The sequence below is a fragment of the Neolamprologus brichardi genome, chromosome 18, assembly GCF_056152115.1.
Source record: "Neolamprologus brichardi isolate AB-2024 chromosome 18, ASM5615211v1, whole genome shotgun sequence".
NCBI classification, from domain to species: domain Eukaryota; kingdom Metazoa; phylum Chordata; class Actinopteri; order Cichliformes; family Cichlidae; genus Neolamprologus; species Neolamprologus brichardi.
In genome coordinates this window covers 14,590,050-14,616,505 of record NC_142121.1, presented here as the reverse complement: position 1 = coordinate 14,616,505, position 26,456 = coordinate 14,590,050, and the positions used below count along the sequence as shown (strand labels likewise).

Here is a 26,456-nt window from a genome sequence, read left to right as displayed (position 1 = left end):
GTTGCAGAACTGTTATGGTGCCAAGATAAATTCACGCTTTAGTACAGGTATTTTTTTTGCATGCAAAGCCGATTCAATATAAATATTTGAAACAAAGCACTTCAAGCTCTTCTCGATAGATAAAGAGACAGATGTGGATGCAAGAGTGCCTCTGCAGTTGGTGACAAGCTGTTTATAGGTTGCTTCTGTCTGATCCACAGCTGACAATGAGAGGTCCTCCAGGGCCAGTGGGCATGGCAGGAAGATCTGGGCCTGTGGTAAGTTCTGTTTAACACACATTTGCACATTTTAAGCTTGAGAAATACAATCAATAATTTGAACTTCTTATTGTCTACCATTCTCCTTAAATCCTTTATTGCTTCCTTCCACACTCGCCGATAATGTATCCACTCACTCATGTCCACACACTGCCACCAGTTTTGATTTAATTTCATCGATCTTTATCCATTTTAAATCATTGCAAATGACTTGCTTGTGATTTTTTTATGTCTTGGTTGTGTCTTGGATACGACCAGTGCTGTCATCCAGATGTTACATTTTGTGTGTTTACATCCACATTAGTTTCCATTCCAACCGGGATTATTCTGATTTCCCAGTGAAATAATGAAATGACAAAATGTCTGGCATCACTGAAGATGTGTTCATTCACTAAAACAATCTTGGTGTGTGTTTTTGGATCTGTATTTTTTTATTTTTCATTCTAAATAGGGTGGACCTGGTGCTCCTGGACTTAAAGGTGACAGTGGTGATACTGGGCCACAGGTAGGATGAAAATGCTTTGTTATATTATCTTTTCTTTAATTTTGTTATTGCTTGATTGAAATATTTATATGTCTTTTCCATAGGGACCCAGAGGTCTACAAGGTTCAACTGGTCCACCAGGAAAATCAGGAAAAAGGGTAAGAGTACTTTCCCTAAGGTCTTAGGTCTCTATACTGTCAAGTTTTTAATGGTTAATCTTCTCCAGAACAATTTTGCATTATAATAGAAGAATATTTATTATTTAAATTCCTCATATTTAATAAAATATGAACAGCACATACAGTTTCCAGAGAGAAAAGTCTGTTTCGTTTCAGGCATGGCTCCATTTCAAATAATTCAGCTGCACCCAATAATTGTCTGTTTAAACTCAAAGTTGTGTTTATTTAAGCATGAAGTAGTTAAAAAATTTAAAGCATCATCGCTTTGTTTATTTTCAGCAAATATCTGCAGTAACTGAATATTTTTCAAATAAGATTTCTGTAGAACTTTACGTGATATCTGCATGTTCTCCAGGGTCGAAATGGAGCTGACGGTGCACGAGGAATGCCAGGAGAAGCGGGAGGCAAGGTAAACTGGCTACGTTTGAAGATTTGTTTGGGGTTCGCTGTGTCTTCAAAGTGATACCTGCCATGCTGATTGATACGCCTTACCAATTCTTGCCGTGCCTTTTCAGGGCGATCGAGGTTTTGATGGTCTCCCTGGTCTTCCCGGAGAGAAGGGACATAGAGTAAGTATCAAAGGAGCAAATCTGTCTCTTGTTAAATGCATAAAGTCAGAGGACAGACATCACAGAAGACTTATATCTGGCTCCAAAAATAAAAATCCCAGAGTCCCAAAGTCATCTTTAGGCCCAAACACTTATTGCTCTTGAACAACACATCAGTGCTGAGTTGTCATTTAACGGCCACTCCATCCAAGTCATGTGCACCCCAGTGCTGACAGACATAACTTCTGAACCAGTGGACCTCATTAGGGCGTTTGACCCAGTTATGAAAGATGGGGTTAACTCAAAAACCACTTGGGCTGACTTTAACCCGGCCTGGTGGTAGATGAAGACTGCTGATTTTAGTGTTTGTGTAACATGGGCTATATGGAGAGCGCAGAAAGAAAGGACAAAGATCACAGAGAGGTATTTCTAGACAGGGTTTCGTGTCTTATCCTATACTAAGTAATTACAAGGCCAATCCCTTAACAGTATATAAATAGTGCAAACCATATAGGTCCATGCCAGTTGTGGTAACCATGCTTACTGTAGATTAAAGGCAGTTTTGTTGCTGATTTTTTCTTTACAGCGTTTTCTGTGTTTTCTCAATTTTTGGCCCGTGTTACACCTTTTTAATTAAAGGATTGTTTTGTTTTTTTCTTAGTTACAGAGATTCTTTCTTGACCCTAACATCCTAATGTTTTTTGATATCTCTCTTCTGTGATTGTTTTCCCCAGGGAGAACAGGGCTCGACAGGTCCTCCAGGACCCCCAGGAGAAGATGGCCCAAGAGTAAGACTCTAGCACTTTATTCAAAATCTAGCTAGTCATGTTGACATTTTTCTTCAAAATTACATAACATCTGTTAATAATCTACTATTTTCTTTTTTGACAAAAGGGTGAAGATGGCCAGGTTGGACAGAGAGGTGTGGCTGGAGAGATGGTATGTGCATTTATTAGCTGTTTAATCAAGATTAAACCACCATGTCAAACATCAGAATTTGCTGAAAATATAACCATGTGCTCAATTTTCATACTACCACAGGCCTCATTCATCAACTATCTTCTTTTCTTTTCTTTTTTAACTCATATAAACCTATAGCTCTGCAATCCTCTCTTTACTCCAGCTATAATGACATTCCTCTCTGGGAAGGACCATTACCATTGTATTCTCGACCTTGCCAAGGCAGAAGGGCTTTGCATAACAGATCAGAAAATAGGACCATGAATGTGTTTTTCAGTCATTACTTTCCAGAAACTGACATATTCTGCCCAGTGCTCTTCAAATGAAGCATAGAGTTGCAATAGAAATAGTTTGCTCCCTGGTATACCCAAAAATAGCACCATCTTTTTAAAGGGCCAGTTGTGCAGAATTTCATCATCCACTGTCAATAAGATGAAAGACTAAGTGCGCTGATTCTAAGTGTATAATTTTAGGCTTTTGCCATGAGAAATTGCTCTCGTGCGTATTCTGTGCAGTAGTTTTCACAGATGACCACATGAGGTCAGCATTTCACATGTGTGGGAAGTCGTAGAACATTGATGCCATAATTTAAGCATTTAATCCGCACAGATACACTGGAAATGCAAAAGCAAACAAATAAACAATCAGTATAAGAACTTTGTGTTTATGCATTAGTTTATGCAGTTTTCTTCAGCTTATATTTGTCTTAAAATACAGGGTCCTAGAGGTTTGCTTGGCCCCAGAGGGTCTTCTGGCCCCGCAGGACAGCGTGTAAGTATAGTAAATCCTCATCACTTAATAGCCAAACTGTTTACCGTGTCCTGTTTCTTCTTAAACAACATCAAAAACTGATCTCTTTAGGGTCTTCCTGGTCTTGATGGGCAACCTGGTCCTAAAGGAAATATGGTAAGAAATGTTTTCTTCATATTAAAGATCAATTAATATGTACAGAACCAACTAAGCAGTTTGTTGAGGTTTTTTTTTCTTTTTCTGCTATTTAACATGTCATTGGCTTTTAACCCCTGTTTACTCTAACAGGAATCAGGCCCTTTTAGTCATCAAATAATACTTAAATCATGCTCCTCAGAGTTTCTGCCGTACTTTCTGTGCACTCAAGGGTTTGAATGGAAAAGTCTGTATGTCAATGGTCCCATCATGGATTTCTTCCTGTAGGGTCTCAGTGGGATGTGTGAGTGAGGTTTGCAGATCAATGGTCAAGACAGTGAAACAAGCCCACATACTGTCTGTGGTCACTGAGTCAGCAAGGCAAAGAAACAACCAGCTGAAGAGGAGTATAGAACAATAGGCATTCAATATGTTTCTCATTAACGTCTTGAAAGTTGGTGTTGAGCTCAACATTCCAAAAAACAAGAAACCTGAAATTACCACTACGATAGGACTTCCAGGAGGGTTTCTAAACAATTATGGCACACACAAAATTCTCCACCATATGGGTGTCTTTAGAGCACCTTTTACCGGAGGAACATAAGAACAGTGGGTGAATCTATTTAAATTCGCTGTCAGGGAACCTGGAACACTGTGAATAGAGCCTCTTTATTGTGTTTGTTGTAACAGCTGGAGTAGATTTCACATGGGTCTCTTCTTTTGTTTTTTATGTGTTTGCGTTGTGACATACTGAATCCCAACAGAAATGCCGAACAACTCATCACCATTTCGATTAGTCTTATACCTCATCACTCCGTCTCGTACTTTGAGTGAATCAGATTGTTGTTTGACTGTTTTCAATATGAAGTATCCAATTTCCCCTGGAGTAATGTTATTCTTCCATTGATAGTCGTGCGTAACAAAGCATACAGTTGGGAAAAAAAATGCATTCATTGCGATCACTGGAGATATTTTCAACTTCATTTTTGTTTTCTTTCTTAAATGCAGGGTCCACAAGGAGAGGGAGGGCCTCCTGGGCAACAGGGTATGCCTGGTCCAAATGTAAGTTTTTTTTCTTTGCTTTCTTGTTTTCTGTATCTGTCTCTTTATTTAAAACTTTACTGATCAGTAAGTCTCTCTGACTGCTTCTCCAACTGTCTCCTTTTTTCCTCTCTCATCCTCCTTTTGCTCCCTTCTTTTTAATGCTCTGTCCTCTCTCTGCCATATCCACTGTGCAGCAGGGAACCCGATGACCTCAAATGATCAGTTGCACCTCTGCTGTTTCAATCAAAAGTCCATAGATGTGTTTTTTTCTTTTCCTTCCTCTCGCTTCTCCCTATATGACGTTCATTTCTTTAGCTGCTGTAATTCTGTCAGAAAACTCACACTGAGGAAGAGTGAAAGATTTCCAATAACACTGTTTTGTTATTTCCACAAAAAAGAGCATCTCTTGTGTCCAGTTAAGATTGGACATGTTGTACTCATTTGACAGAACTTAACCTAATTACAATGTCCAGTTGGTGAAAAATATTCCATTATTGAGTCATATTTAATACAAAACAGTGCTCCCGATATTTTATCCAGGGCTAAATGGCCATTGCCAGGTAAGATTTTCAGTCCTGCTGACACTTGCAGCCTGAACAGGATGACGTCATTCTCTTGGAAAGTATTAGTAGGAACCTGTCCTGATGGTATACAGGTTGAATAAATAACTCTTTCTCTTTAGTTAATACCTGGCTAAAGTCAAACTGATGCCTTCCAGCGAAAGCATTGGCCCCTTGAAAAATAACACAGCTTGCTTCTAAGAAAAACTGCTATTAACATTTTATTCTTTGCTGGTTGAATTGTCAAGAAGTCTCCAAGAAGTGTGGCTTTAAAATCACTGCAGAAAATAATAAAGCATTTATAGAGCTGAATGAATAGGTCTGAACTTGTTGGAAAAGGTAAAATGATTGGAATAATGAAAGGGAAAAAAGCAAATCTGTTACAACCAAGCAAGTGACGCATAGCACACCATAAAATAGGGTTTAAGTTTCCCCAAATGAACATATCAGGTGTTTGTTTTTATTCAAAATGAATCACTTCTTTTCCCACATCATTTAAGCCTTCTTAAATATGATCTGCATTACCTTTCAGGGTCTTATTGGTCCTCAAGGTCCAATCGGGCCTCCTGGTGAAAAAGTAAGTAAAGCCAGTTCCCTCTTAGTCCTCCCCCACAACTGCAAATGTTTCAGTCAGGACCTCTTAAGTGATTTTGCAGACATACTGCTGAGCTATAGGCCTTACTTGCCTTTCTGAAAGTAGCTATCTATGTGTCTGTATCTCCCCCTCTATCTTTTTCTCTTTCTATCTGTTTCCTTTCTCTTTGTAGGGACCTCAAGGGAAGCAAGGTCTGCATGGCCTAGCTGGTGCCGATGGCCCCCCTGTGAGTAACACATCTGATTACTTTTTCATTTTTTCTGTCATCTTGACAAGATCCTAAAGACCAACTGTTGAAAATCTCTAAACATCCTTCCGTAGGGTCACCCAGGCAAAGAGGGTCCTCCAGGCGAGAAAGGAGCAGCTGTAAGTATGATGCAAGTTGGTGCTAATTTAGTGTTACAGAGAAGTGTCTCATTACAGCTGTTCCTAAAATGTATCAAAAGTAGCACAACAAAGGAAGGGGTGGGGGGGAGGTCTGGCAGTCTTGTCAGATGCAGTTTAGTTTGCATAGTGCGCCTCAAGGTTAAATGTAGGCAGGCAATTCAGATGCTATCAGGTAAATTGCCTCTGAAAATACCAGACCCACTTAGTGGCTTGTGATTAGTCACTTTGTTCTGTGTTACAAACCACAGTAAGCTGGCATTAACATACTCAGAGTTTTTATTGAGTGAGTAAAGAAGTTTTACAGTATTATTTCATGGATTTTAAACACTAAATACTCTCATTTTAGATAGTATTATAAAAACTGAATAAAAGACTGAATAAAAGATACAGTATTACTATTCTTTATTAGTATTAATAATAGTGTAATATGTTAATAACGCGGTATTATCAGTGTTAATATTGAAATTGTGCTATTATATGCAATATGCAGTTTAGCTTGTGAAATGTCTTTTCTTTCCTGTCCTGTCAAATTAGCATTGTTAGCTTTTATTTATTAACCTAAATATCTACAGAGTTACAGAAATTTCTCATTTTTTCCTGTTTTATTTCTTTAAATCGTTAGGGTCATCCAGGTCCTATGGGATCTATCGGCTACCCTGGGCCTCGCGGTGTGAAAGTATGTGCCATTGCAGACATACAATACCACTCTGCCATGAAAAGTTTCTCTAAAATTTTCCCTAAACTTCTTTTTTTTCATTTTTTTCAGGGCGCTGAGGGAATTAGAGGCCTTAAAGGTGACAAAGGAGAAAAGGTAAACACTGCTCCAGCCTCTTTTTTACCCACCCTTGTTGACAGATGTCATTCTTTTGAAAATGGACCCATCAGAGTAGTAATTTCTTCCCAAATGAGGCTTTCTTCGAATCCAGCAAGTGGAAAAACTCTTAAAGGCCCATCACACTGGCAGTTAAACCCTCGTGCCACTGAGCTGTAATGGAGTGTGGAACATTAAACTAGAATGAGGCCGCTTTGTAGAGCGGTCTCAGTGCAGATGGATCTGTTTCCATTCTTTCCTGAGATTGCATTGGTTGAACTTATCCCATTGCTCGCTTTGTGTAAGTTTTAGGGTCTATTGTCAGATTATTAAATCCCATTTTCCCATCACTTTAAAATTCATGGCATGTTCTTAGAACATCATCTACTTTCATGCTTCTGCCTTAATAAAATCCAGTGGCATAGCTCTTTTTACCCATGCAAAGTTACGATTTGACTTAGTTGTGATTTATTAGTATTTGGTTTAGTGGTTTCATGCATCGTGATATCTGTGAATACTGACATCAGTAGCGGGAGCAAAGAATAAAAACGACAAAATATTGAAAACTGCTTTCTCAACTTGAACCACCAGGTGTCAGCAAAATAACTTCAAAACTCCCTGTGTGAATGCTTCATTTAAACGACCACTAGATGTCACTATAAATCTTTCTTATAGAGCCCTGACACTCTTCAATATGTAACTTTCACAGTACACAAAGCCTTTTGTGGTAAACTGTCACTGTGATTTTGTCACTTAAATAACAATACAGCTAAGTGTTTTTTTTTCCACTATACATATCTTAGCTACTTATAGCTAACATAGCTTAGCTGTCATATGATATATTATATTTGATCAATTTTGTCTCTTAAACTCTTAGTTTTATACATGAGTGCTTGGCGTCTTTTGTCTTTAGGGAGAAGATGGATTTCCAGGATTTAAAGGTGACATGGGACTCAAAGGTGACAAGGTAAACCATCATCTCCAAAATGACAGCTGAGGTTTGCAGTTACAGAGTCTGACAGGACAATTAAAAAACATTTTTTTACTTTTGTTTTGGCTGTCTTTAGGGTGAAAATGGCGTACTAGGGCTCAGAGGAGAGGATGGCCCTGAGGGTCCTAAGGGAAAGTCAGGACCCACTGGGGAGTCTGGCCCTATGGGGTCAGCTGGAGAGAAGGTAAAGCGCCAATACCTACAATACCAACTGAAATATAAAATCTCAGATTCCTGTTTAATGTTTTTTGTTGCGCTGAAGTTGAAGTTCATCTATAACTGTGTAAGATAAAGTTGCGCGAGTGCAATTTTATAACTTTTCAGTATAACACATATTACATAAATACTTTATTATCCAGTCTTCAGACTTTTAAAATTACTTTGCAGCCACCTGTCTTCAGCACTAGAACAGTCCTATCCATGTGTAGCTAACTTTCTTCATGGAGCTGTCATCTTTCTTACGTCATACTTTAGTCTAACACACTGTTATTGACATAACAAGTAAATAACACTATAACTAGACTATAACTATAACAAGATTTACATCACAGTTGTGTATCCTAAAGTAGGTGGGCAGTGATCACTCTTTTATTCAAGCCATATTCTAATGAAAAATAAAGTAATAAACTTCAAGAGCTTATCTGTAAATATTATAAAGTTATCTTAAAGATATTTCAGTCATTTATTTTAAATTTGGAAGTTTAATTTGATTAGGTGCAAAAAATCTTTTTATTAATTATCCTATTAGTGCTCCTTTTAGTTCTGCATAACAACACATTTCATTTTAACTGGCATCTTCTTCCTAAATTGCTCAAGATTAGTACATATTACCAGCATCAAAATCAGATATATTGGATTCATACTCAAATTAGTGTACACATACAAGGTTTGATCTTATTTTAAAAGCATGTGGGATAGTTGCATCAGATTCGGTGTAATTCTTAATGACCATACGCCATCTGAGACGGCCAAATTGGACCAAAGTGAATTCACAATTAGCAGAAAAGCCTCTGCATGGATGATGTCAGTTTCATAAATGTGGGATGGAAAACCTTCACATGCCAGAAATAAAATTTTATACTTTACAATGCTTCTGTGAATTTCAATCAAGTTTACAGGTCTGACTGCCAGTGTTTGTAAATGTCAATTGATTCCCTTTATGTTGTTTTTTCTTCTTTTTTTTAGGGAAAACTTGGAGTTCCTGGATTGCCTGGTTACCCTGGAAGACAAGGGCCAAAGGTGTGTGACATAGATTTTCCCTTTTTATCCAATACAGAAGATAATTTCCAGCTGTAGGTGTTCAGTGTCTTGGTCAAGGGCAGTGTAGATGGTTGACAACACAGCATGACTGTCACTGTGTTTACTCACTATTCTGCTTCAGTATCAAGCTGTTTGTATTTGTGTATCTGTGCACAGACTCCATGTGTTTACATATATGAATGTACAGAAATCTATATTGATTTTCTCTATGTCTTCACAACATTTCGTTGGCTGGTCAGCACTGACCCATATCTAAACCTCTTACCACGTGCCTTTCAAAAACCTGATGACTCACACATTCATAAACACAAATCCAAGCAGACACCTACTGTACACTCTCCAGGCCTCTTTTAGAAGCCGTAACTGGCACGGTCACCTGCTGTAGTCATCAGCTGTCCTCCCTCCTTAAGATCCAGGAATACTCCAACAGCTGACCATTGTGCCACGGCATCACTATCACAATGTGCTGCTGCAGCTGGTTCCTCTCTGCTGCTGTCAGCACTGACACCCTCGCACTGATACGATGGGTCAGATACAACTTGTCTTAGAGCATCCGTTTAGGAACTGCTCTGTTAATGTCAGCAAAATGTGAGCTGTGGATATTCCTGAAATTGAGTAAGCTACAAAATACATTTGACATGGTTACATTTCTAAACTGTATATTTCAGTAATTTGTATTTACTTTTTTAAATCATTTACTGCCTATGCTAACTAGAATGGAGCTTTTCAAGGTTTGACATTTTACAATTGTGTAATAGACAGAGTACAGTAAAGGTTATTTAGTGCTAGTAATCATAGCAAAACCAACAAATATAGTCCTCAAAGGATAATAAAGACATCCTGACTTTTCAAATACATAGACTAAATATTCTTTCATATTTTTTTAATATATATTTGTCTGGAACCCAACCATCCTTTTTGGACTTCCATAGTTCCCAAAAAGTAAATTCTGTTCCCAAAATAGATCATGTGCTGTATGAGACAGAACCTGCTCGTCCCATGTTTCCATTGCAAAGTATCAACAGTGTTATAAAATGTCAAATTGTCCTCAGGAGTATGTTCAGGGTCAAAGTCTTGGCCCATTAACAGCCTTTATCCCCCTCAATCAGCCTGTGCATGAATCCCTCCAATGGCTGTGTTTTTGGCTGCTGCACCCCATCACTCTCTGTTAACAGCTTTCCCACACTGTTAATTCTGGATGCCATTTGCAAGAGCTTCAGTAGTCTTATCTCCATGGTGCAAGTCGTGCTTGTCCAGTACCAGCTCTCCTTTCAGTTTACCATAACTGCACCTCTGTGAAAAACAAATTAAGCAGCATAGATGTCCCTTTCCTGCTGTCTCCACAATGTTGAGCTGTTTACTTCTTGCGTTTCTGCCCACGCTGCCCTGTTGTGGCGCCCTTGCCTATACTGCACAGAATTATTCCTTGTATACATATGCATGTGTGCAATAATGAGCACTATGGATACCGCATAGTGCATCATACTGTGCATCAGAGAGAGTTTTAAACTCAACACACCCATATATGCCCGTGACCTTGGAGCGCAGCTGGGTCAGAGAAATGTTTAACTTAAATTGGTTGAACATATAATTATGCTGCCTAATTCTGCATGAAGGGAAGCTATATCGGTAAGCTGCTTGGTACTCGTGTTAATTCATCCAACAGTGATTACCCTCCTAGTATTTGTTTGACTGGCACCATTCTCATTATCAGACAGCACAGCCTGCAAAAGTCCACTAACTAAATTGCTGATGGGTAACAAAGGGAATCCACCATTTCCGTTTTCTTTGTCTTTATTTACTCACACTGCCAGTTTTATCTTCCTCCTCACTAGACACTTTGCTAACAACCTAGCAACACCTTTGTCTGTCTGTCTGTGTGTCAGAAAGTGTCAAAGTGACCGGGTTCTTTTGATGCCTTAAAAAGAAGGTGTTCATTTTTCTAAGGGGATGACAAACTATAAACTCCACACCCATTGATATGAATCGGCTGGCAAGTTAGTCTTTTATGTGGAAGGACTGTACAGTTTATTAATTAGCCCTGTTCAGTAAAGTGCAAAAAGACTGCTGCTACTTCTTCTATAGTCTCACTGACATTGTTACAGGGCAGCGTGTTATTTTATGCTCTCGAATATGTGAATGTATTTCTCCTTTTGCTCACTCAGTCCCTCTCTCTGACTTTTTTTCTCTACTTGCCCTGTAGGGCTCCAATGGCTTTCCAGGATTCCCTGGGGCAAACGGCGAGAAAGGAACAAGGGTGAGAAAAAAAAATTAAATACATGCATACAGAGTCACTCGGCTTTCCTAGTGATCAAGGGGCATCTTACATCTTAAAAGGAGACACATACGATTAAACTTTGACACTGCAAGCTTGGATCTGGTTGAAAACAAATAACTAGATCTGCCTACTCTACTGTGTGTGTTAAAAAAAATCTCAACTTGGTTCCAAACAGTATACTGTGATTGCATACATTCAAATTAACTCTGAAATTTGTACAAAAATATGTACGTGACCATCGGCTTCCAAAACAATCAATCTGCTGCTGTAAGAGACAGTACATTTGCACAATAACTGAACCTAGCCTACCAAAGGGTCTGATTTTGTCCCTTATAGCAATTTACTTTCTTTTAGTCACAGGATCAGTGAGGACTGTCATCCTATTTTATAACAAAGCTGTTGGAATGTGTTTGAGGTCAAGGCTCAGTGCAGGCTTTCAACACTAACTCTGTCGCGCTACAAAGGCCGTACCCAGAAGGCTGCTGTAAAGATGTACTGCAGGTCTTCATGGAGGATTGACAACTATATTCAGCTGTGTGAATGAAACTAGTGAGTGTTTGAGCCAAAGGGATGAGAGTGAGGGTTTTAGAATGAAGCTGGTTATTATTGACAAGACAAACTGCGCTCGTACAGACATTGAGAAGCAGACATGCTCGGCCCCAGCATGCTAGAACCGACAGCTAGTTTAAACTGTCGAGTGCCTATGGGTAACCACTTACATCATCAATTTGTTTATTTATTTTTGTCCTAAAGTGCTGTTTCCCTGACTCAAACTCCCGGAACAGTTGCTTCTGTCTGATGATGGCTCAGCTAAAACTTCCCAAAAAGGATATAAAGAAGTATTAAATTAGGTGATGCGTGATTTTTGTCCTAAATCAAAACCTTTGTTTTTCTGTTTTCAGGGAATTGCTGGCAAATCTGGCCCTAGAGGGCAACGTGGCCCAACGGTAGGCAATTCATCTGTCTGCCAGCTCAGCCCGAGCTCTCCACATAAATGATGTATTGTGTTTAAATGAAAATCTCATCCTTTAGAAGGTTTATGTGTTTTTTGTTTTCTGAAAAAGATATGCAGTAGGTAGAGAATTTTAGAGAGGGGCAGGGATGGCAATTGCCCTTAAATAAAATTATTCTTAGGATTTGCTTCTTATTGTTTTACGCTTTCTAAAACTGAACTTATTATCTGTAAATATATTTAATGAATTTAGGGTCCACGCGGTGGCCGTGGTGCTAGAGGACCAACAGGAAAGCCGGGTGCTAAGGTAAGTGCCCATTTCAGGTTTTTAATGGCAGTTTGACTCATATAAAATATCTCTTTATGTTTATGTTTTTGTATGGAGCATGATTAAAATCAGTAGTTTGGTACAGCTGCTATGTGAAATACATGTTACTGTGCTCACGTATTATACATAAGTTATTATACATAGTACTGTATCTGTGTGTCTGTTGAAAGTCTTACATAAATATAGAGCTACCTAAATATAAAATTATAGTGTATCGATATTATAAAACATAGTTCCCCTTTGGTAAATTATGCAGGGAAATAAATGTGCATGCATGCACACCTTGACTTGATGTGTAACCTCAGTATCAATGATTTGCATGAATTTGATTCATATTTCACACTGCCTGTGTTGATGAAGTTCACAAAATTGCTCTGTACCCTGTCTATCTCCTCAGGGCAACTCAGGCAATGATGGACCTCCCGGCCTGCCAGGGGAGCGGGTTAGTATTGGATTTTGTTTGACCAGCCACTCTTGTTTTGCACACAGACTCTGTGACACCAAAAGTATATCAGGTGGATTGAACTTAAACTTGAACTCAGAGTGAATTGTAGCTTTTTTGTAATTTCAGTGAAGCACGTAGATTTTAAATCCTTCGGCTAGTTAATTTTCAATGAGCAACCTTATACTTGTTTGTGTAACCTAATTTGTGTCACAAAAAGCCAGCAAATGTATAATGAACGAGGCAGTGCTATTTATTTCTTAACTACAACAGTGAAACAGCTAGGTTTCTCAGTGTGAATCTAATTATATTCCATTTACATGTTGTGGTTGTCATTCGCTATTCTGACTGCTTGATTTATTTTCTTTTCATTTCAGGGACCTCAAGGACCACAGGGACCTGTCGGTTTCCCTGGACCCAAAGGACCTAATGTAAGTAGCTGCTGTCAAACTGTCAGTGAGCTGGCACCATCCACAACCATGTTGATGCTTTTCATGCAAGCTTTTCAAATATTAATACACACCTGATATCTTGATCCTTATGAACTATCCACCTGTTCACCTCCAGGGCCCACCAGGGAAAGACGGGCTACCCGGTCATCCTGGACAGCGGGGAGAAACGGTTAGTGGGTCATTTTGTACATTAACACCTTGTGTTGTGATGTTGTGAAGTCACGTATTGCGTCTTTCAGCCTCTCAAATAGCTACAGTTAGTGTATTTCAATGATGTTGAAGTAATGACTTTAAAAAGACTTTTAATGAATACTTTTTAAAATGTTTTTTTTACAAAAGGTAAACAAGTAACATCGCTAGGAGTAGAAGAAATAGGATATAGGCATGACAACGAGCTGATTAAGTGTGTCATCTGTAATGCTGAAGTCCACTCATTATCTGTTCTTGCTTCTTTAGTGGTATACAGTCCTATATTGTCTAATTGGTTTTGTGTTTACATCTCCATAATTTGCTGTATTATGAGAGTCAGCACCTCTGATATTTTTAAGCATTACATTTTGTATGCATAAGGACTTCTTCTGCTTCTGAAGAAAGAACAACCAAACTTGGATCTTGTTTACTGCACAGGTTTTACAGGCACTTCATACTGAAAAAGCGCCTGTCTATGTGTGTTTTTTTTTTTTAGCCTTGAAACAGTGGTAAAGGAATTATTCTAGTATTGGACTTCACTGAATAGTACTTTAAGTATTACTATGCAAGCACTTTTACAGTGGTATTAAAAAGGTTTGAAAAAGTCCAGATTTAACTTGCTTATACCTGCAGGTGCCAGATTTAGGGTGTGAGAAATATTTTGTCAGCTTAATGATACATTACAGTGTAGTGTAGTTCAAACTGACTTTCTTTATGACCTAATGTTTACATATTGTACAACACAAAGATGTCAGTAAATCAAATATCAAAATTTGTCCAGTAATATCTTTGATATCTCTGACATCTTCCTCAGGGCTTCCAAGGGAAGACTGGACCTCCGGGGCCTGGAGGAGTGGTTGGACCACAGGTAGATATTCAGCGAATGTCACCATTACCTCCTCTGTTGTGCACATATGTTCTGTGTCTCTAGTTTAGGAGTTATGGAGTACAGAAATCTAGGTATATATCAGTAATAATAGCTTATCCTAAAAATAGTAATTAGAATGCATTAGATGGTTTTCAAATAATCAGTGTCGCTGATCATCAATTTGGATTTACTATGAAGACCCCGGAATTATAGGAATTATATTTTACATACATTTTATAGTTGATTAACCTTAATGTGTCGTGTTTGTTCTTGAAAGGGACCAACTGGAGAGACAGGACCAAGTGGAGAGCGAGGACACCCTGGCTCTCCTGGTCCACCTGGTGAACAAGGTCTACCTGGAGCTGCTGGAAAAGAGGGTGGAAAGGTAAATGACCTTGCATTCAAATTCAGATAAATATAGGTCAAAACTTCTTTGATTATACAGAAAGCCTTGTTAAACAGTGCATCTGTCTGTTTTAAAATTATTGTTCTTTTAGCAACTTACAGAATTCATTTTTGTTCTTAACATGCTTTTTTCAGCCTTTCTATTTCTTTTGTTACAAAATGTCTATAAAACTATTGAAAAATGTTTGTTAAATTATTGCTTTTATTTTTGCTAGTGAGCAGGAGCTCCCAGTTTAACAGCTTTGTAACTGACATATATTGGTATATATATTGATATATATATATATATATATATATTGGGGGGGGGGGGGTTTCAATATCCAGTCTGTGCTCATCTTAATTATTCTTTGGATAGCTCTATGTTTACTGGCCTACATTTTCTTTTTTTGCCATTACATTTTAATCACTTGCTATTGTTCCCGCATAATTACGTATAATTTTAGCTGTTATCACGAGATCAATCTTTTTTTTCTCTCATTCGCACAGATTGAGCTCTTCTTTGTTTTCACATAAAGGAACTCTGCCTTTCATGATTACCCAGTGTCAGTTAACTGACTTATTCTCTTTCCCTCTGTAGGGTGATCCAGGTCTTCAGGGTCCTAGCGGCAAGCCAGGTCCTGCTGGCCTGAGAGGTTTCCAAGGTGCAAGAGGTCTTCCAGGGGCCATGGTAACACAGAGACCTCCCACAGATTAATACATTAACGCAAACATACTTAACATGTCCACATGAAACTGTGCCATCCCACATCCTGAGCATCCACCCAGCTGAATTTAGCTCCAAACTCCAATTACCAGGCTAACAACCTGCTGTTAAACCAAATGTCACACTTGGCAGTGGACCTGACTGAACGTTACAGAATGGGCTTTCATAGAACTGAGAGGATTCAGTAATACACAGATTGATATATTTTATCATTACTGGTGTCAGCAATTTTAAAAACATATTTTGTTTTTTTCCCAATGTGGCTATGACATAAAGAATGTCCCTCTAATGAGCACTATGCTGCATGTCATAGGCATGAATTTCCTCATTTAGAATTGCACTAGCGGAGCCTATAAGGAATTTGTGTTTAGTTTTCTATCAAAAAATGAGTCAGATCCCTTTGATTCTGATTCAAACCCACAACTTACTGACTGCATCTCATGCACTCTAGCCTTCTGCATAACCTGAATTAATTCTCAATAAGAGTGGGTGTGAGTGAGAAAAAGTTCAAGGTCAGAGGGGATGCTGACTGCGGATCAACTTGGGGAACTGTGGTTGAAGCTCATTTCAAGGCTGACCATTAAGAGAGCACATGACAGCACTGCTCAGACTTATTGCAGCCGTTATGTTTGTCCCATGTGTGCTAAGGAATGGCTTTGCTTTTATAACGGGAGTACACATATACTTTGTGAAAAAAACTCACACATCCTCCCACTCTGTCAAAGGGATTTCATCCACACACAGAAACAGACACACATAGATATGTGCACTTCTTGTATTAGTGAAAATAAAAGCATACATCTTCAATTCAGTTCAGTTTTATTTATAAAGTGTTAAACCACATCAACAGTTGCCTCAAGGCACTTTATATTGTAAGGTAAAGATCCTACAATAATACACAGAAAACAGAGAAAACCCCTGCAATCATATGACCCCCTATTAGCAAGCATCAGTGGGAAGAAACCTCCGGAAGAACCAGGCTCAGGGAGGGGCGGCATCATCCGCGACTGGTTGGAAGTGAGGGAAGGAAGACAGGAGAAAGGCATGCTGTGGAAGAGAGCCAGAGATGACTAATAACTAATAATTAAATGCAGAGAGGTGTATAAATGCATAGTGAGTCAAAAAGGTGACTGAAGAAGAAACACCCAGTGCATTATGGGAATCCCCCAGCAGCCTACACCTATTGAAGCACAACTAAGGAAGGATTCAGGGTTACCTGATCCAACGCTAACTATATGATTTATCAAAAAGGAAAGTTTTAAGCCTAATATTAAAAGTAGAGAGAGTGTTTGTCTCTTGAATCCTAACTGGAAGCTGGTTCCACAGAAGAGGGGCCTGAAAGCTGAAAGCTTTGCCTCCCATTATACTTTTAAATACTCTAGGAACCCCAAGTAAGACTGCAGTCTGAAAGTGTAGTGCTCTAATGGGGTGATGCGGTACTGTAAAGTCATTAAGATAAAATGGGGCCTGATTATTCAAAACCTTGTATTTGAGGGGCAGGATTTTAAATTTGATTCTGGATTTAATAGGGAGCCAATTAAGGGAAGCCAGTATAGGAGAAATATGCGTTTCTGCCCAGTTGTGTGTCATCTGCATAGTAGGGAAAAATTATGCTATACCTTCTGATGCCTAAGAGAAGCATGTATAATGTAAACACAATTGGTTCTAGAACATAACCCTGTGGAACTCCAAAATTAACCTCAGCGTGTAAAGACGACTCTCCATTTATATGAATAAATTGGAGCCTATTAGATAGATATGAGTCAAACCACTGCAGTGCAGTACCTTTAATACCTACAGGATGCTCTAATGCTCTAAAATGTTATGGTCAACAATGCTGAACGGTGCACTGAGGTCTAGCAGGACAAGCACTGAGATGTGTCCACTGTCAGAGGCCATAAAAAGATCATATGTAACCTTCACAGCTAGTTTTTCAAGATTTTTTGAGATAAAAGGAAGGTTGGAGATTGGTCTATAATTACCTAAGACAGCTGGGTGAAGCGATAGCTTTTTAAGTAACGGTTTAAGTATTGCCAGCTTGAAGGCCTCTGGTACATTAGAGATAGGTTGATCATTTTTAAGACTGAAACATTCGTTATTGGTAGGACCTCTTTGAAATGACTGAAATTAACTCAGAAAGATCAGTTTGAGAAAAAGAGTTTAAATCTTTTTCCTTTTGCAGAGTAAGTGTAGACAGACACACACCCACACACACGCACACACATACAAATATACATATTGCCTCTGAGCACACACAGTTTATTTTTCTTTTTTATGGGCATAGAGAGACACACACACACACACATACACACTTCATCACATCGCTCAGTCTTAAAGAAAGGCATAGTGACGATATATGAGCCAATAAATAACTTTTTGTCTGTCCAGCAAAGAAAGATCCTTCCAGTCTTCTAATGCACCGTGGTGAAATGTGGAAGTGGAGAGCCTGCTTGGCAGCCTCTGCACCCCCTGGCTCTGTTGAAGCTTGTAAATTAGTTATTATAATGAAAGTCTTTACAGCCTCTGGTGAACTGTGTTTTCCATAAGCAGTCTCAGCCTCCTGGCGCTGTGATTCAGCACAGGATTTGACATTCAAGGACCAAGATCTTGAAGAGATGACAAGATGCCAGAGATAAATGGACTATACCTGAACTTGTAGCCCACCTTGGGCTTCGTTTTTTTTTCTCTTTTTCATTTTCTCTGATGCTTCTTGAACTTATTCCTGTTATATTAATAATGTAAATATGCCTACAGAAGAAGCTGTATCACGAATTATTAACTAAGAGATACATTTTCTCTGGTGGAGAACTGAACTTAAGTAAAAGTTTTGTGCTATAATGAATTCATTTAATCAGTTCCTTTTTTTAGCATGGATTTCAGGCAGATCTCCTCACTAACTGTTACTCCTTCCAAATAATCATTAACAGAATGTAAATTACCACCAGGCTGAAACTGCCCTTTCTGATTGAAGTTTCATACCACTTTTACTGGGTATCATTAAGTTTTGTTTTTTCACGGGTATTCATTTGCTTTATTAAAGCTTTTAAAAAGAAAATCTTTAAAATACTTTAAAATTGAGGATTAAAAATATGCACAATTAGCCAAAACTGGCTACTATTTGGTAATCAATTCAATCAAAGCATCCCATAACTAAAATGTACAAACAGATACTAAATTAGTAAATAGTTGTTTCATCCTTACTTGATTATTTATGATTCAATTTTTTCTCCTAATCGCCAGTTACGCTATGATTTTCTAGAGCCAAGCCCTCATTATGTGTGTGCTCATACACAGTTCAAGCATGCATATGTACTTACATGCATACGTCCACACAGTAATGTTCAGAGGCCCATTTGACAGCTGTGATTACTGCTCTTTGAATAGCATTGAGTGGCAGCCTGCAGTGAGTGAGATCTAACCCTCTCCTGTCCTCTGCTTTCAGGGTCCAGGTGGCTTAAAGGGAGGAGAAGGGCCTCAGGGTCCCCCTGGCCCCATCGTAAGTAGCCTGTTACTATGGTTACCTCATCTCTCTTGCCACAGAGATTGCAGCGAAAAGTAGCTGGTGCTATTGGAGAATGGAGTCACACATGCTGTGCACAGCTCCGTACTTTGGTCATCCAGCAGCACGTGCAGTATAAGCTGCAGTGTGGAGGGTGGTAGAACCAAGTGGGGTGGTACGATCAAATTCTGTGACATCATTGCTCAAATCATGGCGTTCAATATGAATATGTACTTCAATATTCAGGGCCAAATGGCATTTTTAATTTCTGTTTTCTTTGTTTAGTTTATTTTATGGCTAAGAAAGAAGTAAAGCTACTTCTTTTGTCATAAACTGGATGGTAAAAAGTCTCTGTCCTAAGTTACGCTATAGAGTATGCATGTCTTTGGTAATGCTGTTCTTTCTTCTCACTGCATTTCACGCCTCAGACTGGTGTTTATTGGTCAGTATAAAAATAATAATTTTCAGCTGTTAAATTTATGTAGCATATAAATGTCTGTACCACAGTTTGAGTAAAAAAACTCTGCTTGATTTATAGTGTTTTGTCCAACACCTTTGCTTGAATAATGATCTAAGCATTGCCTAATTGCTTAATCGAACAGCAAGTAGGTTCATCCCTGTTACTCGATTGGTCACAAATGTCTCCCTCTAATACTTATCCGTTACTATAGCAACTGCCGTTGCACAGTTTTCACTCAAATGACAATTCCAAGAAAAGAAACAAAGTTTATCTTTCTGTAATGAACTGTAATGATCGATGCTGAATGTTTCATTCAGCATCGATAAAGAATCATATACACTATAGCAGGAATGTCATCGCACTTGCTCATACATACTTTGTGGCCCTGAAAAGAAGCAAAATTGGGTGGGTAATCTAAAAAAAAAGTAGGGCACTTTTACTCTGCCTTTGTCTCTAAGCCCCTCAGTTTGCGATATATGCAATGAAAAGCCTCAGGAGCTCCAGCGGTGATTTTGTACAGAAAGCTGACTGACAGGCTGCTTTGAACTGGCTGACATTTTGTTCAAGCGTTAAACGTGGGCTCCCGATAATTGCCCCTGCTCACCAGCGACAGAGAAACACCAGATTAGATGACAGCGGATATGCAGAGCACTGATGAAAAGATGATGAAAGTGAGAAGAGGGGCGTTCTCTGAAGGAGTGAAACCATTTCCACAGCGAAATGAGATAGTTTTCTTAAATTGGCTTGAAAGCAAGCCATTGGATGGAAACATGTGATAGACTGTTTTGGTAGATTTCAAAAAAAACTCCTTAAAAGGAGTCCGGTGTGCAATGGCCACGCACACAAGAGATGTGATATTTTCCTTCATCGATTTCCTGCCAGAGTTTGAGCTGCTGTTCTTCTGTGGGAACGTGTGTGAGTTCTGTGTGTGCGTTTCTTTTCTCGTCTGTGTGTTTGAAAGAGACTGATCAGGAAAGAATAGCACAGGGAAAAAAGAAAGGATGAATGCGACAAGTCACAAACTTTACGAGAAAAACATGGGTGAAATGAAAGGGCGGGAAACGGACTGAAAAAGCATAAAGTTATTTGATTCAAAGGAATGTGTGTGTGCTTGTTTGCGCATGTGTGTCATGGTGGCCAAGTTGGCAGGCTGTGGATGACAGTTTGGAGCTTGGTGTGTGTCACCAGCAATGTCTGTCATGAAACGGGCCAGGCATATGAGTGCCAGGTGGCATCTCACATCAGCAGCTGAATCAGAGTGTGTGTTTTTCGTGTGAATCAGTCCGAAGCTTTGGCCTGTACACATGCACATTTCATTTTATTTGAAAGCGGCTCTACCCAGACCTTCCCTGGGTAAGGGAATGCCAAAAATACCTCGTGATCAACAATGTAGTTGCACTTCATGTGATTTGGGGTACCTACACAGTGATGAGCATCCACCTGGGAATAGTGAAGAGCAGGGTAATAAGGCATGCTGATGTGGGGAAAAAATGGTGAGACCTTCCAAAAGGCCTTGGCTGTGGAAAGCAGCTCTGGCCTATTAAATAGATAAGCATGTTCATCAGTGGCTCCCTTCATAGGTAAGCTTTGAGGCTGTCAGCAGGGTCAGTGTAATTTTAGAATGGTTATCAGTTAATGGCTATATTTCTAGCAGGTCACAGCTTATAGTAATGCTGCGGTTAGTTACTGTGGTTAGGACTTCTAACAATGAAATAAAAACTTAAATATTTGCACCAGACTGCAAAATGCTACCATCGTCTTGAGGGAAAACTTAGTTGTTGTATGTGCACAGATAATAGGCTTTTATGTTTGTGATGTTTTTCATTCAAATCTACTTCACATTATCGTGACAATATTCTTCTGGAATCCTATTCCTTCAAAATTTCTTTAAAGTAAACTGACAGGCTAGAGCTAATCCAGTTAAAAAAACATGGCGTTTAAATGTCTTGACTCTTTTTTGTTATTTGTGGGTCTTGTAATAGGGACAGAAAGCGACAATAATATAATCGGCAACTGTGAAATGGCTGTAACGTAATCTGACAGAGGAGTCCAGCAGGCTGAGATTGTTATTCTAAGTGTCTGAGATTGCTTTTTGACATTATCCTGTCATGCACGTCATGCATGTCATGCATGTCGCATATACTGATGCCAGGTCAACAAAATAGCTTTAGCTAATTATATTATCTCTACTCTGTCTACAAAGGGTCTCTTTATTCTTAGAACCAAATGTGGTTTTTTTGGAGTTTTTTTATTTTACTTTTTTTCCCCTGTTTGACAGGTAGTAATCATTTCAGTCAAAATGGTCATAGTGGTCTACTAGTCCCTGGGTTGTCAGATAGGAATGTTTCCATCCATTTGTCCATCCACAAGTAGACACAAGTGAAAACCTTAAAATATATTGGGAATCAGTATATTGCCAACCACGCACAAACATGAACTGTGATTTTTATAACATTTTTAGTATCTATCTATCTCACATAACACACATAAGATTTCTTTTTGCTCTCCCTCTATAACAGAACTGTCTTATTTAGACAGCTCTCTCAAACTATCACTTGGGTTTACACCATTGTCTTCCTGTAGCAATTAGCCTCTTACAATATTTCTGATGCCTGACTCTGAAGGAGTCCCGTACATTCTGCTTTTAGAGAACAGTCTAAACATGTCTTATATGGAGCCAATCCAGTCAAAAGTCTTGTGTTTTTTGCTTAATAGGAGACAGATTTCAAGTATTGCTCTCTTTGATACTTTAGACATGAAAATGTGCCTTGAAGTTTAAAATACCAGAATTTTCTTTCTAGGCAGACTTTCCCTTTTTAAGCTTAAGTCTGGACAAAACACACTTGCTTTTTGCTTAACTGTTTCTTAGCTTTACAGTAGCAAATTGCGTTTTTGAGTAAGACAGCAGTGACTGATGAGTGTTTGTTTACAGGGTTCTCCTGGAGAGAGAGGTCCTGCTGGCTCCGGAGGTCCCATTGGTCCCACAGGACGCAATGGTCCTCAAGGACCACCTGGCCCTGCTGGAGAAAAAGGGGGTCCTGTGAGTTTTTTTCTAACTTTTACTTGGTGAAATACCTATTTAAGTTCAATATGTCAAGATTTTACAATATTGTGCAAATTATATTTTAGGGAGAGAAAGGTCCCATGGGTCCTGCTGGCCGTGATGGCATTCAAGGTCCTATTGGTCTTCCTGGTCCAGCTGGTCCACAGGGTCCCCCTGGTGAAGATGGTGACAAGGTGGAGCAAAGTTTTAATACCTTAAAACCTAGAGTTGGGAGTTATAATATTTTACAATAACATTTTTTTTGTTTGTTAAAAACAAAAGCTTTTAAGTTCTTGGTTAAAGATAAAAACAGAAAAATTAAAAAAACAACAACATTATTTTATAACCTCAAAGAGATCTGTCAGCTTCAACTATGAACTCCTCTTTATTCTAAAGTATTCTTATGTCAATGTGAGGCCATCTGTCCGACAGCTAAAACTTGGCCAAAAGTGAGTCATGCAGCAGGATAATGATGCCAAGCACAGCAGAAAATCTCCACAGAATGGCTGAAAAAGGGAAAAAATCAAATTGTTACAGTGGCACAGTCAAAGTCCAGACCTCAGCCTGAAATGTAACCTTAAGAAAACTGTGCATAAATGAATGCTCACAAAAATCAGTGAACTGAAGCAAGTTTGTAAAGAAAACAGAGACACAGTTCCTCCAAAACAATGTGAGAGACTGATAAAGTCATACAGAAAATGAATATTTGAAGTTATTCCTGCTAAAGGTGCTACTACAAGCTATTAAATCTTTTCACAGGACTATATTTATTTTTTTATTTTTTTATTTTTTTTATTTTTTTTAACTATACTTAACCGCAAGCTTGTTATGACAGCAATTACTCCCGATAGAATCATACATTAAGTAAACAAAATAAGCACACACTAACGGCTTTAGAAATCTTCTTAAATGCAAACAGACAAACAAATCCATGTACTGAAATAGCCAGTTGTTTACACATCCTGTGTACCCTGAGGCCAGCAAATCCCACATCCACACTTGATACACTGAACCAGAAATTTGCATTTTTACATTTGTAACCATGACACCCTCTTCAATCCCAGTCACGTCTTCTGCCACAGCATTTTGTCAATCATAGAGCCAATGGGGTTAGACAGGGAGCCAATCAATTAATTACAAACACTCACCCAAGGTCTTTGTGGGCCAATCAAATTAGATTCTCTTGAGAAATATTTACTGCCTAATCATGGTAAAGGTGACACTTTAAGATATTAGACTTTGACTAAACATGGAGGAGAGAGATTTGAGCTCTGCTTTGTCTGTATGTGCTTGTTACACTGCAGGGAGAAGTTGGTGGACCTGGACAGAAGGGAAGTAAAGGAGACAAGGGTGAACTTGTGAGTCTTTTTCTTTCCCTCTCGCTCTCTTTTAATGAAGTTTTATGTCACAGATTCATTCAAATCAGTGAGTTTTATTACAATTCATGTTAAATAACCAAAGATGCTGATTTCACCACTGAATTGAGTAGAACAAAAGGAATAGATTGCTAGAAAATGTTTCTTATTTTCCCCTTAAAAGTCTGCAGCATATAAAATACTAGCTGAAGTGCTGCTATGTTTACAAAATGGTTACTTAGTTTGTAATAAGAATTGCAGCGTGTTCTGTCCTCATCTTAAACGCTTATATTTTATATTCTTGTATTTTTTCAGTTGACTTTTGTTTGTCCTCACACGCATCACGTCAAATACATTCCAGATTGAATTCGATTTTTCTTGCCGGTACAAATGTCATTATTCCAGGTAGACAGTGTGTGATGGAGATCAGGTTTAGCATGCAACTGCCCTATATTTCATTGCTCAATTCAGATGGCGTGTCTATCATGTACATCTTAATAATCAGCTTCCTCCTGTTTGTAGGGTCCACCAGGCCCAACTGGTCTCCAGGGTGTAGTTGGAGCTCCTGGTCCAGCTGTGAGTATCTCATCCTCTAACCATCTAATGTCAAAGTTTATTCTCTGAAGTATTTTCATACACTGATAAGAATGTAATCCTAAAACATTAAAAGTTACATAAATACCCGTTTATACCGTACTAAAATCCACTCCAAATATTGCTTTCTGTTTTCACAAAACTTTCCAACCTTTATTTCACCTTTCCTGAATTTTTAAAGACTTTCTTTCCATCATTTGTGATGCCTACAAAAGTAAGTGCTGCCTTCTTAATGTCATGTCTTCATTACCATACTGGCTTCTGGGTAAGAACAGTGAAATGGGAAATCAGATTTTAAAAACATTTTTTTCTCCAAACAAGCCCCCATGAAGACAGGGAGGGTGTAATAAGACCAAAAGGCTGCCGGCTTGTTATCTCCAGACCTGCAGTCCAATAATGACGTGCCATTGAATCGTGTCTCGTTTTGAAGGACGACACCTTTTTATTGATTCATCATCAGCCACACTCTGATATGAGCAAAAGTTACTCTATGCAGGTTTTTGCTTAACCATTTCTTGCTGATTGTATGATAATCAGTTAAATGGGTTGTTCAAGTGTTTAGATATATTTAAAAACTGGACACTTGAGTCATAATTGTGCTTGCTTGGAGACCCTTGGTTTAATAAACAATATTTCATTTCCCAGATGGACAGAAATTAACAACTGTTCAGGCAGGTCAGGGCCATGCTATGCAAGCACTATTGCTTTTTTACTCTTGCCTCTGCAGTCCAAAAACCTTTGGCTGCAGTCCCTGTTCATTTTAAAATTCCCCATCCTTTTATCATTGTAATGCTGCACAAATTTCCTTTTAATTACAACTTTTAGTTGTGGTCCTGTATTAGTATCGGGCTACCAAAAAGACTTTTTCATAAAAGACAGCTTTTATCCCCCATCAATTAAAATGCAATTACAAATTTGGTATTTGTTATCCTGTAAACTCATGCAAAGCATTACGCTTGTGAACTTGCGCTTACAAAACAGGCTTACATGCAGCAATAATGTGCCAGTCAGTGCGCCAGTCATTTCCTTACTTTAGGTTCTATGGCACCAGAACTAGCTGAGAATACTGCCTTGTATGGTGCAGAACATCCTCTACTCTTCCATCTCATTAACACAACAGGGAAAGTCCTGTTTCTACAATAGCTGATGGCCCGAGGGCAACTAACAGCTCATTGCTGTAAATTATCAGGCCTTAACAACCATTCTAGCACAAATCCAGCATCTGCAGGGCTCTGTGGGGGCTAGAATAGTCCTGGTGAGACGGATTGCCGTGAGCAGGTAGTGCTCCCGAGCTGCATAACAAATTATTTAACAGTTGTTTGTCCTGGTGAGTCAGTCTGCTCATGTGTATTCATATCTTCATAACTGAGTCCTGACTCGTGCTGTGTAGTTTTAGCATCATCTGCTCTGTTTTTATTATTGCATGTCTGAATACTGTTATCACTTGTGGCTACACTATGTACCCCACTTCTCAATCCTAGAAAAATGCTTGTGTATGCCAGCAAAATGAACGATCCAATTTCCTTCTCTGCTAAGGCTTAACAAGATTTACAGCAGCTCAGTCACCGGTGCTGCTGTCTTCAAGATGCAACTGAGGTCAAGCATTCGTAATGAAACAGTCTATGGCAAAGCAGTATTGATCTTCATCAGGATGTGGTGAACATCCTGTCCTACAAATGTGCTCTTGTTTAGCAGCGGCTTATAAAAAGACAAAAAAATGAAGTTGACAAGAGCAATCTTGGAAATGTCACTTTTGAGAGGACAACACATTTTTAAGATATGAAAAAGCTTATTTCTAACATAATGTAAGAAAAACAAAAACCCCACAGGAGCCACTTAGATTTATTTCATGAACAATCTAAACATAAATTTTGCGAGATCCATTTCACGTATGTCATAAATTATACCTCCCCGAGCATGGGTTTGG

General features: G+C 38.8%; 1 protein-coding gene across 1 annotated transcript in view; it reads left to right on the top strand.

The window, feature by feature from the left end:
* Positions 1-26,456, top strand: part of LOC102789013 (collagen alpha-1(XI) chain-like) — an 82,232-nt gene that overhangs the window by 35,184 nt on the left and 20,592 nt on the right. Inside the window, exons 14-45 of the mRNA XM_087831586.1 lie at positions 201-257; positions 709-762; positions 846-899; positions 1,276-1,329; positions 1,436-1,489; positions 2,203-2,256; positions 2,363-2,407; positions 3,146-3,199; positions 3,290-3,334; positions 4,322-4,375; positions 5,450-5,494; positions 5,685-5,738; positions 5,834-5,878; positions 6,522-6,575; positions 6,666-6,710; positions 7,624-7,677; positions 7,778-7,885; positions 8,887-8,940; positions 11,165-11,218; positions 12,142-12,186; positions 12,445-12,498; positions 12,917-12,961; positions 13,339-13,392; positions 13,529-13,582; positions 14,417-14,470; positions 14,748-14,855; positions 15,453-15,542; positions 19,021-19,074; positions 22,470-22,577; positions 22,667-22,774; positions 23,885-23,938; positions 24,458-24,511. Of these exons, the coding sequence (XP_087687712.1) occupies positions 201-257; positions 709-762; positions 846-899; positions 1,276-1,329; positions 1,436-1,489; positions 2,203-2,256; positions 2,363-2,407; positions 3,146-3,199; positions 3,290-3,334; positions 4,322-4,375; positions 5,450-5,494; positions 5,685-5,738; positions 5,834-5,878; positions 6,522-6,575; positions 6,666-6,710; positions 7,624-7,677; positions 7,778-7,885; positions 8,887-8,940; positions 11,165-11,218; positions 12,142-12,186; positions 12,445-12,498; positions 12,917-12,961; positions 13,339-13,392; positions 13,529-13,582; positions 14,417-14,470; positions 14,748-14,855; positions 15,453-15,542; positions 19,021-19,074; positions 22,470-22,577; positions 22,667-22,774; positions 23,885-23,938; positions 24,458-24,511 (1,920 nt within the window). The remainder of the gene's footprint in view (positions 1-200; positions 258-708; positions 763-845; positions 900-1,275; positions 1,330-1,435; positions 1,490-2,202; positions 2,257-2,362; positions 2,408-3,145; positions 3,200-3,289; positions 3,335-4,321; positions 4,376-5,449; positions 5,495-5,684; positions 5,739-5,833; positions 5,879-6,521; positions 6,576-6,665; positions 6,711-7,623; positions 7,678-7,777; positions 7,886-8,886; positions 8,941-11,164; positions 11,219-12,141; positions 12,187-12,444; positions 12,499-12,916; positions 12,962-13,338; positions 13,393-13,528; positions 13,583-14,416; positions 14,471-14,747; positions 14,856-15,452; positions 15,543-19,020; positions 19,075-22,469; positions 22,578-22,666; positions 22,775-23,884; positions 23,939-24,457; positions 24,512-26,456) is intronic.